The sequence below is a fragment of the Microcaecilia unicolor genome, chromosome 8 (genome assembly GCF_901765095.1).
Source record: "Microcaecilia unicolor chromosome 8, aMicUni1.1, whole genome shotgun sequence".
Classification (NCBI taxonomy): Eukaryota; Metazoa; Chordata; class Amphibia; order Gymnophiona; family Siphonopidae; genus Microcaecilia; species Microcaecilia unicolor.
Window position 1 is genome coordinate 144,615,497 of NC_044038.1, and position 15,116 is coordinate 144,630,612.

At 40.6% G+C, this 15,116-nt stretch overlaps 1 protein-coding gene and 1 pseudogene across 1 annotated transcript in view; both read left to right on the forward strand.

Annotated features, from left to right (window-relative positions):
* The window catches only part of LOC115476834, a 557,863-nt pseudogene extending 544,868 nt beyond the window's left edge, over positions 1-12,995 (forward strand).
* The window catches only part of LOC115476840, a 411,909-nt gene that overhangs the window by 357,606 nt on the left and 39,187 nt on the right, over positions 1-15,116 (forward strand). The window contains exon 7 of the mRNA XM_030213413.1: positions 12,946-13,001. Coding sequence (XP_030069273.1) covers positions 12,946-13,001 — 56 coding nt within the window. The remainder of the gene's footprint in view (positions 1-12,945; positions 13,002-15,116) is intronic.

Consider the following 15,116-nt stretch of genomic DNA (forward strand, 5'->3'; position numbering starts at 1 on the left):
GGGGCAATGGAGGGTTAAGTGACTTGCCCAGAGTCACAAGGAGCTGCAGTGGGAATTGAACCCAGTTCCCCAGGATCAGAGTCCCCTGGGCTACTCCTCCACTAGCAACATTCCATGTAGAAGCCTGCCCTTGCAGATCACCAATGCGGCCACGCAGGCTTCTGTTTCTGTGAGTCTGATGTCCTGCACATACGTGCTGGACGTCAGACTCACAGAAACAGAAGCTTGCGCGGCCGAGTTGCTGATCTGCAAGGGCAGGCTTCTACATGGAATGTTGCTAGTGGAATAGCAACATTAACATTCCATGTAGAATCTCAAATAGTAGCAACAGAATCTCAATAGTAGCAACATTCCATCTAGAATCTACAAATAGTTTCAACATTCCATGTAGAATCTCAAATGGGGAAAGGGAAATGGGACTTGATATACTACCTTTCAATGGTTTTTGCAACTACATTCAAAGCGGTTTACATATATTCAGGTACTTATTTGTACCTGGGGCAATGGAGGGTTAAGTGACTTGCCCAGAGTCACAAGGAGCTGCAGTGGAAACTGACCCCAGTTCCCCAGGATAAAAGTCCGCTGCACTAACCACTAGGCTCCTCTTCCACTCCTGGCTGGTTAAATCACTTGTCCGGGGATATCCACTGATATTTGATGGTACCTAAACATCAGCACTGACCGCTAAACTGAAAACTGGTGATTTTGTGGGTGGTCAGGAGGCAGAGTCAGCACTTATGAGGTTAAGTGCCAATATTCAGGCCTTGACCGCCTAAGTGGCCAAATCAGATCACATAAAACTTAGTCCTTTCTCTGTCTGGTTCTGCTTAGGCTGTTAAGTGCTAAATATCGGAACTTATCTGCATTAGAGATAGTCAGCATTGAATATCAGGGCATAAATCCACCACCAGCTAAAGAAACACCACTGCCAGTTGAATATTTATCCCCCCCCCCCCCCCCCCCCACCCCCCCCCCCCCCACCCCGGTTATCTTTAATTGGATATTCAATTGATTTATCCAGTTAATTTGTACTGTTGAATATGCCGAGCTAAACATCTATTTATTTAAAAGATGTCTTACAATTACATTTAGGACAGCAGTTTATGTGATGGAGGGTAATTCGATAAAACAATGGCTACTATAACTGCTAGTTAAGGTATCTACTTTAAGCTAATTCTACAAAAAAAAGTAGGTGCCTGCAACTAGAGCAAATGGCTGAAAATGTGAAGTCACCTCACTGGAAGATAAAGCACCAATTTTTCACCAAGATACTGAGGGCAACCCTGATTCATCAACCCTATGAATCAAGCACAACATTGTAAATTCCACACTATGTTCTACCAGAAGCCAGTGAAGCTGCTGCAGCGGAGGGGTGACATGATTTCTGCCCTTTGTAAGCAGCATATATTTAGGATTTCTGACACTAAAAATTAACACTATAGGGGTAAATTTTCAGCCAGTGGCAGTAAGCATTTTTTTTTTAGCAGCCACCAGCTTTATGCCCCAATATTCAATAGGCACTGACATTGAAAATCTGGGTTTATACGACTGGCTATCCCTTATCTGGTTAAGTGTGATATTCACTGAAACTGGAAAAAGATAGGACTGAGTTTTATGCAGTCCAAGTTAAGTACATAAGTATTGCCATACTGGGACAGACCGAAGGTCCATCAAGCCCAGCATCCTGTTTCCAACAGTAGCCAATCCAGGGTACAAGTACCTGGCAAGATCTCAAAAAAGTATAATACATTTTATGCTGCTTATCCTAGAAATAAGCAGTGGATTTTCCCCAAGTCCATTTTAATAATGATTTTTGAACTTTTCCTTTAGGAAGCCATCCAAACCTTTTTAAAACACGCTAACCTAACGGCTTTTACTAAATTCTCTAGCAACGAATTCCAGAGTTTAATTACACGTTGAGTGAAGAAATATTTACTCTGATTAATTTTAAATTTACTACTTTGAAGCCTCATTGTGTGCCCCCTAGTCCTAGTATTCTTGGAAAGAGTAACCAAGCGATTCACATCTAACCATTCTACTCCACTCATTATTTTATAGACCTGTATCATATCTCCCCTTAGCTGTTCTCTAAACTGAAGAGCCCTAGCCGCTTCAGCCTTTCCTCATAGGAAAATCTTCCCATCCCCTAAGGTTGTCTGGTTAACTTAGGCAGTTAAATGATGAATATTGGTACTTACCCGTTTAAGTGCCGATTCTGTGCCCGGACCGCCGACAAAATTGCTGGCCATCACTTTAACAGTTAGTGTTTATATCCAGTGGAACTAAATGGTTAAAGGCTGCTGAATATTAGCAGGTAACACCCCACAAGTGATTTAACTGGCCAGGAGCCTCTCCTGCCCAGTTATATCGCTTTGAATATCGACCCCATAATTTATACATTTGGGACTAGATTCTAAATATGACACTGTAAAATCGGTGCTGAAAAAATTTCTGCCTGGGCATATTCTATAAACTGCTTCTAGATTCAGGCACGTTTTATAGAATATGCCTAGCAGCCATGCCTGTGCCTAACTCTAGGTGCGTCCATTTAAAAGATCGTAACGGACATATCCTAACTCTTCCTTTCCCTCTCTAAGTTCTCCCCAATTGTCTTTACCATACATGTATCTCACTGTACCATAATATCACCTTGACATTAATCGCAACTTGTATTTCTTCATACCGAAATTGGTTAACGCCGATTACGGTACCATGTAAGCCACATTGAGCCTGCAAAAAGGTGGGAAAATGTGGGATTCAAATGCAACAAATAAATAAATAAATAAAACTTGGTGTAAGTACCAGTGCCTAAGTTAGGTGAGGAGCAGGTGTATTCTATAACTGTGTGCATAAATTTCAGCATGCCGACGACCCGCCCATTCCATACCCATGGCCTTATCCTCTTTATGGCAGCGCACATTAGAATTTACGCACACCACTTTACAGAATGCGCTTAGCAAGTTGTGCACCTAAATTTTAATTAATGGAAATTAGTGTCTATAATTGCTTGTTAAGTGGCAATTATCAGCGCTGATTGGCTTGCTAAGAAATTAAATTGTGTGCACAAATCAGGAATATGACCAGATTTGCACACGCAATTTTGGTTGCACTAGATAGAATCTGGGAGTTGATGGTTGAATATTAATCCTTAGAAATATGTTATACATCTAGTGATGTTTGTCCCTAGAATGCTCCAATTCCCCCCCCCCCCCCCCCCCACCACCACCACTACCATCTTGACTGTCTAACAGTTTATACATCCAAAATTATCCATCCAAGCGAAACTGGTTCTTTTAAAGCACTTATTCAGTTCACTCCAGTGCCAGTCCTGTAAGTGCTTTTGGATACTGATCATGAAGCATGATGTAGTACAGACTAGTTTCCCAGCCCTGTTCTGGAGGCACAACAAACCAGTCTAGTTGTCAGGCCCAGTGTATGTAGATCTATCTCATGAATATTCATTGTGACAACCCTGAAAACCTGACTGGCTATGTGTGTGTCGAAGACATGGTTGGGAAACACTGATGTAATGTGGTAATTAAAGCATAAAGATGCAGGCTAGGAACCTGGTTCCCAGCACATTGTGCAGTCTGTGTGCTCAGAGTTAGAGTGTAAGAAATTTGGTACTGAGACACTGTGACTGTGAATTATCTTATATAACATCTAATGCACTGTACAAAGTGCGAGAGGAACATTCACCACCTTGGGGGAATCTCTCCAGAAAGGCGGTTAATAATACACAAGAGACAGTATATCCTGTCTGTATAATAATGATCTTCTTCTGCACTTTTCCTATAAGTTGTATTGTGTGGATAATATGTGAATTACTTATATTTCCCTTTGGCAGTGATTTTCACATCAATTCACTTTGACGCCTGACCCCTCTTCTCTGGAATTCCCTTCTGGCATCTCTCCATACTGAATCAAACTACAAAACTGGCCTTAAGACCTTTATCTTCAGGGAATCTTTTTGGGGTGGAGGTTGAAGCAGACACTAAACCTTCTGGGGCCCTTTTACTAAGCTACACTAAAAGGTGGCCTGCTGTATGATTAGTGCGTGGGTTTCTACTACTACTACTACTTAACATTTCTAAAGCGCTACTAGGGTTACGTAGCGCTGTACAGTTTAACGAAGAAGGACAGTCCCTGCTCAAAGGAGCTTACAATCTAAAGGATGAAATGTCAAGTTGGGGCAGTCTAGATTTCCTGAATAGAGGTATAATGGTTAGGTGCCAAATGCGACATTGAAGAGGTGTGCTTTGAGCAAGGATTTGAAGATGGGCAAGGAGGGGGCTTGACGTATGGACTCAGGGAGTTTATTCCAAGCATAGGGTGAGGGAAGGCAGAAAGGGTGGAGCCTGGAGTTGGCGGTGGAGGAGAAGGGTACTGAGAGGAGGGATTTGTCCTGTGAGCAGAGGTTTCAGGTAGGAACGTAAGGGGAGATGAGGGTAGAGAGGTAACGAGGGGATGCAGCTGTGCCGGAAACTGCACTAAAGAAGGCTTCGGCTGGTGGGGGTTGGGGACCCCCTCCAGCCAAACCAGGGGGCCGGATGAAATTTGTGGGGGCCCAGGCCCCCATGCCCCCCCCCCCCCCCCCCCCCGTAACTATGCCCCTGCCTGCAAGATGAAGAGCTCCACTGCCTGAATCTCCCCTGGTGTGAGGAGGTTGGCAACATACTTTCTAGCCACCAATGCCAGCACTCCTCGCAGCTGCTCAGTTTATGCATGCGAACTTAGCTTGTGTGGAGTGCCGGCATAGGCTGCTAAAAAGCATGTCATCGACTTCCTCACATCAGGGGAGATTCAGGCTGCAGAGCTTGGGCATCCCTGCCAGCCATTCAGGGTACTGCGGTTGGGAGGAGCCCGAGCCCAAAGTGGTAGGGCCCAGGCCATTCCCCCCCCCCCCCCCCAAATGGCTATGCCTGGGTCAGTGGGCCCCTTTTGGAAGCCAGGACTGAGAAACCTTGCCCCCCATCCCTCCTCTCTCAGCAGATCTGATTCCGACCACCAAACGGATAAAGTTAGGACAGCCTTTTTGTTACTGTGCAATTTTCATTCTCTTCACATCTTCTGTTTTATCCATTTATTGAGCTGGTATATCACATGGGAAGTGGTGTAGCAAGAAACTAGAAATAAATAAGAGGCCTGTTGACTTGTTTTACTTTGCAGCAAATCCTGTAAATATTTCATAACCATCAGGAGAGGGCAACAGAGAATTCTTGTATTTATTGCTAGCAGTACAAACCCTGTTTTATAATGAAATGCAGCATCAGCAAAATCAAGGACACAGACAAGTTTGACTTTGTCTCTTGGCACATACCCATGTACGTGCTAATGTTCGTAAGGAAAAGTATACTAGGTCAGGGAAGCAGGGTTCAGCCTTCCACTCCAGTTGCAACAGAAAGAAGAAAGGGTTACAGGTTGGTGGCTAAAGGTCTGTAACCTGGTTGAGAATCACTACCACCCACAAACAATTTAGTATATGACTGAATAGTCCTCCGGCTATTTAAAGGGCAACTCTGCAGCAGGGCATTCAGAGTTATGTGCCACTTGCACATGTAAACGTACAGAAAAAACTGGCACTTATGCATGTCAGTGGCAGCATTATTCTGTTAGGGTGTGCGTAAGTGGCATAGCACAGGGGCATTCACATGGCCGGAGCACGGGAGGGACATGGCCAGGGCTGTCACATGTGCAACTCACAGAAAATGGTTAGTTACGCTTGACTTTGACTCATTTAGGTGCCTGCAGTTACACCAAGACACTTAAATGTACGGCAGGGGGTTATGCGAGCATTCGATTACAGGCACTTACATTCCGTCATAGAATAGGTTGTCACCGAGCGGTATTGGAGCACCTAAAAGGAGGTGTCAACTTGCAGAACTGCCTCCTTAGTAATATGAGGAACTCTGATCACTTTTCTACATTCCATTCTATTGATTCTTAGGTAATATAGGAGGAAAGTTATCAACATGGGCTACTGTTAGAACATGTTATTTTACTGAACCCCAGTAATTAGTAACTAGGTCTCATTGCATAAATGAGACCTGTGTTAAGTTAGGGGAGAAACAAAAAATCTGAACAGTAGCCCACATTGATAACGTCCCTCCTTAATGTCAAATCCGTCTCTTCAGATGACCCTAATTGTTCATAGGTGATTCTTACCAGAAGGCGATTTAATCGACTGGAAACACATAGTTTAATTTTGCATCGATACCAGATAGTCTTAATGTGAATTTGTCTTTTAATGACTGATGTACAAATTTCTTATCCTTTAATGACCTTAGAATGTACTTCTTGTTCCATGATAGTTTCTGCAAAACAAAATAATACTGTTTAGCAAACATCTAACTAGACTAGATACTCTAGAGACAAAACATTATATTAATATTCATTCTTTCATTGGCTTATCATGAATCTATTTGCAGTTAACCCTGTTTTATTTGTTATAAATAAAATTCCACTCTCATGAAATTAGTGAAATTAGAGTGAAAATCAGCAGCTCACCAATAGCTAGCATACAGAGACTGAAGGTTAATATTCCAATCATGGGATAGGAAGGAGGTATTTAAAAACAGAAGGCCTTGAAATGGTAGGGTTGTGTACAAGACTGGATCTGCTTCTCTTTTCCGCAGAATATACTGGATGAGCATTGTGTTACATTTCCTTCTGTGGACTACACCAGCTAATTTGAACAGCATTGCATTGATCCTGTATTATTCTTTAGATGCAGTCAAGTACAAATTGAAAACAGATGCCCTAGTTTTCTCCCTTCCTCCTCCTTCCATGCATTTCTAAGGTTCCCAGATCAAGTCGTATTCCAAGAGGCACCAGGAACTCTCACTGGTTCCAAGGCCAGATAGAATCTCCTCTGAAATGACTCCCAATACAGAGACAATAGGAACTACCACAGTAACAGCAGACAACGTCCTTTCCTCCCTGACAATGCTCCCTTTAAGCTGTAGTGGCATCTGCAGATCATGTTCTAACCATATGGTAGCCTTCCCACAGATTGTACTACACCAGGCAGGCAGGTCACATGCATTCAGACTCTTGAGAGGGCTGCAGATAAGATGGATGGTAGACCTTCACACAACTTAAGAGGAAATATTGCTTCCTGGCATTGAGCAGATAACCCAGCCAGCCCTTTGGATAGCAAGCTCGCACACGCTATAGCCTAGACCCTGGGGGATAGCCTAATTTAGCATGCTGTTGCTAACTCTGTGTCATAAGAACATAAGTGTTGCCATACTGGAACAGGCTGAAGATCCATCAAGCCCAGTGTCCTGTTTCCTACAGTGGCCAATCCAAGTCACAAGTATCTGGCAAAATCCCAAGAGTAAAACAGATTTTATGCTGCTTATCTTAGAAATAAGCAGTGGGTTTTCTCGTCCATCTTAATAATGGCTTATGGACTTTTCTTTTAGGAATTTATCTAAACCTTTTTTAAACCCTGCTATGCTAACTGCTTTTACCACATTCTTTGGCCACAAAGTCCAAACTTTAATTACACATTGAGTGAAGAAATATTTTCTCTGATTTGTTTTAAATTTACTACTTAGCAGCTTCATTGCATGTCCCCCTAGTCCTTGTATTTTTGGCAAGAGTAAACCAGCAATTTATGTCTACCCATTCCACTCCGCTCAGTATTTTATTGATCTCTACCATATATCCCCTCAGCCATCTTTTCTCCAAGCTGAATAGCTCTAGCCTCTCTAGGCTTTCCTCATAGGAAAGTTGTCCCATCCCTTTTATCATTTTCGTCACCCTCCTGTGTACCTTTTCTAATTCCGCTATATCTTATTTGAGATGTGGTGACCAGAATAGCACGCAGTATTTAAGGTGTAGTTGTACCATGGAGTGATATAAAGATATTATAATATTAGTAGTTTTGTTTTCCATTTCCTTCCCAATAATTCCTAACATTCTATTTGCTTTCTTAGCCACTGCTACACACTGAGCAAAGGGCTTCAATGTATAAATGTTGAACCTTGAATCACATAGCTATAGTTTAGGTTCCTGTCATAGGCAAAGAGTTTGAATAAACAGAAAGCCAGATAATATGGGAACAGAAATCTTGGCAGAAACAATAAAAATGTATCAGACTGACAGAAAACAAAGAATGTGATTGTTGTTACAGCTACCGACATTAAAGCTTCTCTTTCAGTAGGCATGAATGATTAATGTACAACATCTTTGACTAGGTGACCAGAAAGTTGGATCAGGTGAGAGTGCTAGATGTGATTGATGTACTTGGATTTCAACAAGGTCCTTGGCATGGCTACACATAGATGACTAATAAATAAACTTAACCCTCTTATTATAAGCCCTAAAGTGACTGATTAGACAAAAAACTGGTTGAATGGGAGGCACAGGGATAAATGGATTTAATGATGAGGAAAGAGGCATTACCATTGCTGTGCCACAATCTTTAGTCCAGTTCCTTTCAATATTTTTGCGATAAGGCTGTTGGGAAAGGTTTGCCATTTAGCAGATGATACCAAATTCTGCAAAAAGGAACAAGTATAGGCAGCATGACAAGAAATTGTTAATTCTAAAGGCCCTCTTTGTGCCCTAGGAATACCCTTCTGTAGGGGCAAAGGGTCTGCGCTTCCACTATGTGTTGGGCCGCCTGCCTAAATCCTTTGGATATTCCATCCCAGTGATATTTTTGTTGTGTAGATATCAGAAGGCGTAAGTCTAGGATATTGTCCATGACCCTGGCCTTTTGTCTATCAGGATCTAAGTGAATCCTTGGTCATCTATGTAGCTACATGTATTCTATTAAAATGCAACAGTAATTTATATAGACATTGAGTGTTAGGTGTGTGTGTGGCTTAGTTTGTAGTATCAATGAAAGGTGAAGAATACTTGAAAATAAAGACAGAGATAGATTTCAGAGAGAAGGCTTTATTCTTACCAAGTTTTTCAATTCAGTACAGACATCAAACAGATTCTGGGTTCAACAGCACAGGGCCCTGCCGTCCGAGAAGAAGCGTTGGGGAGGACTCCGAAATTAAGCCAAATTCTCCCTTCTTTTATACCTACAGATCTCAATAGAAGTCTATGGCAGGACCCTTTTTTTTCTCTAATATTTCACAATTTCTGAGATCATACTTTCGTATCCGGCCAGATGCGCATCTGTACCATCTGTCTTTCCGTTCTAGCTATTTCAAGAGATTGCCCCATATCCGTTAAAGTCAACATGTTTTTAGAACAAATTGTTTTTCTCGTTTACTAAAATATCTTTATGTTAAGATACCAGTTTCACATCTTTCTTTTGCAATACCTTTCATAACATCTTATGATCTCTGTGTGCCATCTCATGGAAAATAAGTCCCATTTTAAGAACCTCATTTTATTCCTTTTACACATTATTCTGTCATTATAGGTGTTATATTCAATTAGAAAGTTGTACCTGGTTGTGTTAAGACCCATTGTTCAGACCTACTTTTTGCAGATTCTCAAATATGATATCATTAGCTTGTTATTTGGCCTAGTCAGTACTTTTCCAGTTGCTCTAGCCTGTATAGCTTAGCCCACCACTATTCCAGTGGTAGGTCTGAAGCCAGGCCACATATTAACATTCCCCTCTTCACCCTATCCCATAGGGTGACACCAGGGTTAATACACCATGGTACCATCCATTCCAGAAGGTATCCTATCAGGCCATCAAATTTTCTGAGTCTTACGGTTAACTGGTACAGTCAAATTTGTTTTTGGTTTGAAATTACCATCTTGGCACCACTTCAATTATTTCAATACTTCTTATCTATATCTATGGTTATACAAAAACTTATAATTACTATAATAATATTTTTGATTCAACCCTTTAATATGCAGGTTCTAACTTATTCTTATCTATGTGAGTATATATTGTTATCAATCATACATTCTTTGGTTACATACTGATTATATCTTGAGTATACATTTGCATAGATTTGCATAGGTTATGTAGGCATTTTGCTCATGTATCACATCATCTTATAAAGCTTTATATGGTTATATTGTATCCCTGTGTGCTATTACCTGATTATACAGTTGCAGACATCTCTCTAGTGTCTCTAGCATTTGCATAGCGATTGGTCCTTCTCAGAGGGAGATAGTCCAATGTGTTATCTCCTGTGGTGTTGGGAAGGAGATTTTCGTACAGGGCATATTGTCCTGCTGTTGTCTTTTTCATTATTGCAGTTTCAATTAAGCGTTCTACTAAGCCTCTAGCACAAGGGATTATGCAACATCCTACTAATACAAAAATTGCTACCACTATAATTATAGTAGTGGCTGCTGAAATGATAAATGTCTTCCATTTACCAAAAGCTCTATCCATCCAACCAGTCCAGGATGTGTCAACGCCAGAGTTCTCTGCCAATTCTTGTGACAGTGAGGTTAAGCCTTCCAAAGCTCTGGTGATTGATCCATCTGGAGCAGTATTGTTGGGGATAAAGGTGCAACACTGTGTACCTATTTTCCGGCACACTCCGCCCTCTGCTGCCAGAAGTTGGTCAAGCACTAATCTGTTTTCCAACGTCATCCTGCTGGTGGCGTCTAATTGCGCTGCAATTCCTTGAACTGCATCTCTAGTGTAGTTCACAAATCTCTGCTGGTTGTAATATATATAGTTAATCCAGTCTAAATTTTTATTTATAGTAGCCCACCAAAAGAAAGCTGATTCGAATCCTGCAGCTATTTGGTTTCTGGCTTTGAACTCATCAGGAACCCCTCTTGGAACTCCAATTGCATCTATATAGACCCGGTCATCAAAAGATCCAGGCATAGCATTTCTCTTCACTCGTGAGGAAGAGCTGCTATGAGGAGGGAGCAGAGATGCTATTATAATTGGAATTACCAATTTGACTAAGGCACATCTGCCTGTCCAACTCCTGTGGAGTGTATGGTAGATAGTGTGGGTTCCACAGTACCACCATATGTCTGCTCTAGCTTGTGAAAAGTCTGTGAGATTTAGATTTCGTAGAGTCTTTTTCTCTAGGGTTGTATTACAATTGGTCAAATTTCCTAGAAACCGTGTATTTTTCACCCCATATCGTTCCAGACATGTATGATATCTGGTTGCAGGATCTGGAATCCTGAATGCGGAATGGTCTAAGTTTGGCAGCTAAGTTAATACAAAAAAAGCAGGGTCATGCAACAGCGAGTGAAGCTCTTCTGTGTATAAGAGAAGATGAGAACCTGGGGAGTGATCTTAAAGTAACTAAACAGGTAGATAAGATGACAGTAAAAGCCAGCAATATGTTTGAGTGAATAGGGAGAGAGATGACCAGCAGGAAAAAGGAGGAGATAATGACTTTGTATAAATCTCTGATGAGACCTCATTTGGACTATTGTGTACAATTCTGGGGACTACACCTTCAAAAGGATGGAACTGGACCAGATATGATTACTAAAGTGGTCAAAATCTGTATCATAAAGCATATAGTGATAGAATAAAGATCTAAACATGAATATCTGGAAGACAGGCGATATGATAGAGATATTTAAATTCACACAAAGTATAAAGTGGACTTCTTTCAAAGAGAAGGATGCTCTGGAACAAGGAGTCATAGGATGAGGGTAAAAGAGATTAAACTCAAGAATAATGTAAAGAAATATTTCTCTACAGAAAAGGCAGTGGATACATAGAACATTTGTGTGGTGGAGGCGGTGAAGCCAAGCACCATATTAAAATTAAAGAAAGCATAGGACAACGTTAGCGTATCTGGGTTTAAAAAAAGATTTGCTTGAGTTCCTGAAGGAAAAGTCCATAGTTTGCTATTGAGACAGACATGGGGAAGCAACTGCTTGTCCCGGGATTGATAGCATGGAATATTGCTAATAATTGGGTTTCTGCCAGGTACTTGTGACCTGACGGCCACTGTTTGGAAACAGGGTATTGGGCTAGATGGACCATTGGTCTGACTCTGTATGGCTACTCTTATGTTCTTATAGTGAAGAAGGGATTGTAGAAATTAGGCTGTTGATTTGGATGGGCAAACTGTATAGGCCATATAATCATTTTATGCTGTCATATTTTATGTTTTTCTGTTTCATAGTCTTACTTTCTGTCCATGTTTCATTTCTTCCTGGGCATTCATGTTTCTTTTCCAACATTCACTCAATCAATAATTACCTACCCTTCTGGAAATCGCTGAAAACCCATCTATTCAAGCAAGCTTACCCAAATGATCTAACCTAATCTTATTAACCTTTACCCAACACTTAATCACTCAACAACGCCTATGACTTGACTACATCTTCCATCAACTCCCCCCTATGCTATCGCTCATACTATTCCCTCCTCCAGTCCACCCCCTTATCCCTTGCTCATTTCAACCTTCCCCCTCCTGCCTCTTCTACCACCTTCTTACTTGTCCATCCCACCTATCTGCATATCTCCATCATTATTCTGTTATACCTCAGCTTGTACTCTCTCTGCAATACTTTGTAACCCCTATTACTATGTAAGCCGCACTGAACCTGCCTCGAGTGGGAAAGCGCGGGGTACAAATGTTACAAATAAATAACATATCTCAAAACAGGTCCCACTGCACAACTGTAGGTTGCCTGCTTACCCTGAAAAGAGTAAAGATGTCATATTGGCAGTCAGGGAAGGGAGACCAATTCAGTATTAGCACCTACAACATTTGGGAGGCTGCTCCCCACCCCCACCCTACCTATGTAAACTATGCCTATTTTTCTTTGTTATTTATTCTTCCATATGTTAATCATCACCAATCAGATTGTGTTTAACAAACAGGCTTGAACTTGTATCCTTTAATTCTGCTTTATCAATGAGTTGATCAAGTTCTTACCATAATTTAGGCACCAGTGTTGGGCCTGCGGATGTTAGAGATGGAAACTGAGATGAAAGTACTGAAATGAACTGAATTTTACTCCCAAATCCAGACAGAGAGACCATCATTAAAAGCATTTTGCTTGTCTTTGCAGGCACAACCTAACACTGACTGGCGTTTCTCACAAGCACAGAGACCTGGGACAAGTGGGTAAGTGATTGTTTTTCTCCCTTAACATATGTACATGTGAAGGCACATTTTACATGGCAAAGGGACTTCACAAGTCCAGGTCAGGACACAGAGAATTCCCTTAGTATTTTACTTTGAGGATAGAAGTACAGCATCTTGTAAAACAGATTGCAGGGCTGCACGTTTAAGGCTTTCTACATACAGTGGGAACAGCAATTTCAAAAAGCTGGATGTGGAGAAAACCGACTGTGCTGCACTATCCCTCTTAGACATGGGAACAGTTTTTTGACACCGCTGCTCCCAACACCAGCTATGTCATCACCCCCTGATATCCACCTACAACAGCCCCAATTCACCTTCCAATTTCCTCCAACATTAAAAACGCTTCTAATCCCCCCACAACACATAGACACACTCAGTAAACTATTCCAATCTCCCCCACAGATAAGGACCCCTCACCTTTTGATCCCACCAGTTTAGCCCCAGATATTCAGTGCCGAGCCATGTCCAGGCACTGGCACTGGCACTGAATATTGGGGGCTAATTTGGCTAGTGCTGGCCGCCAGGCTTATGTGGATCCCAGCCAATATTCCACCAGAACCCACATAAGACAGTTATGCCTGTGCCGGCTGAATATTGGTGAATGACCCGACATGGGCCGTGTTTCGGCGTAAAACAACGCCTGCTTCAGGGGTCTAACAGCAAAACAATTAAAACATGCAGATCTTTTTAAGAAATGGTTAAATAATTAAGAATTATAAATTTAATCAAACAATTCAATAATAATGAAGAATAAAAAATAAAAAATAATAATTCTGTACTAAATTAAAAAAGACAATAGACATAATGGTAGGAAGACATCACTATAAATTAATTATATATATGTAGTGTCATTAAGGCTTTGTCTAAAACAATCAACAATAGAGAGAATATTTCTATTTGTAAAATTTAAATATTGAAAAATAATTATAAACATTAAAAATATGCTATGCTATATATATATATATATATAATAACATGTATATCAAAAACTTGTTCAATACTAAACATTCATATATTAATATGAAAATGCTATTGATAGTAAATTTGCATATTACTGATTTATGTATGACATTATGAAATTAAATTAAAATATCTTTTGGAATACATTGAGCAAAAATAAAATATGTTCATAAAGCTTTAATTAGAATAAAATTTAATATATTTATATCTATTTATGAAGCAAATGTTTAATATCTTTTTGTTCTTATTATTTTATGAAAAGTAATCTAAAAATGAATTTAAAATTCTTACCAGAGTTTGAGCATGAATTATGAGAATTGTGTGTGTATCCAATGCCTATAGCAAGAAAGATAAATGGTACAAAAATATATATATAAAAAGTTTGTGATGATGTCATGTATAGTGACAGTATTTTATGTGAACTTTGTATTTTGAAAAATGGTTCATTGTCACATGAAAATGCATATAGTAGGTAGGTACAAGAAAACAAAGGGGCAGACGATCTGCAAACTCCAAACTGCTTTGTACAGTTTCCACCATATAGTAGGTAGGTAGACAAGCCGATATGTGGGGAAAACCATATAAACATAAACTAGTCTCCTTTTACAAACAGTCAGCGTGCAGAGGCAGTAATGGCTTAAATATTTAAAACGCCGAGATGTAGAGATTTAATATCAAAGCGTTATCCATAAATATAATGAGTGCTTGTAATAATGTTACAAACAGGAATAAATTCCGTGCTTACCTCCGAGATTGAACGGAGAGAATCTATGCAGCCAAAAAAGCCTGTCACAACGGACAGTAGCGATTTAACAGAAACCGCCTGTTTTAGCCTCGTGTTCTGCAAAAGCCGAAACACAGCCCGTGTCGGGTCATTCACCAATAAACACTCCTGTTGTCTCAGTCTTGAAGGCCCAGTGTTGCTTTTTATTTATTTATTTATTTGTGGCATTTATACCCCGCTCTTTCCCGCTCGATAGCAGGTTCAGTGCGGCTTACAAAGTATGGTACAAAGTATCGCAGAGATAATACAGAGTATGGAACAAAGTATCACAGAGAAGACATAATTACATAGAGTAGGACATTAGTAAGAGGTGTGGAGAAAGGATTGGGGTACGGGTAATACTAGTGGTG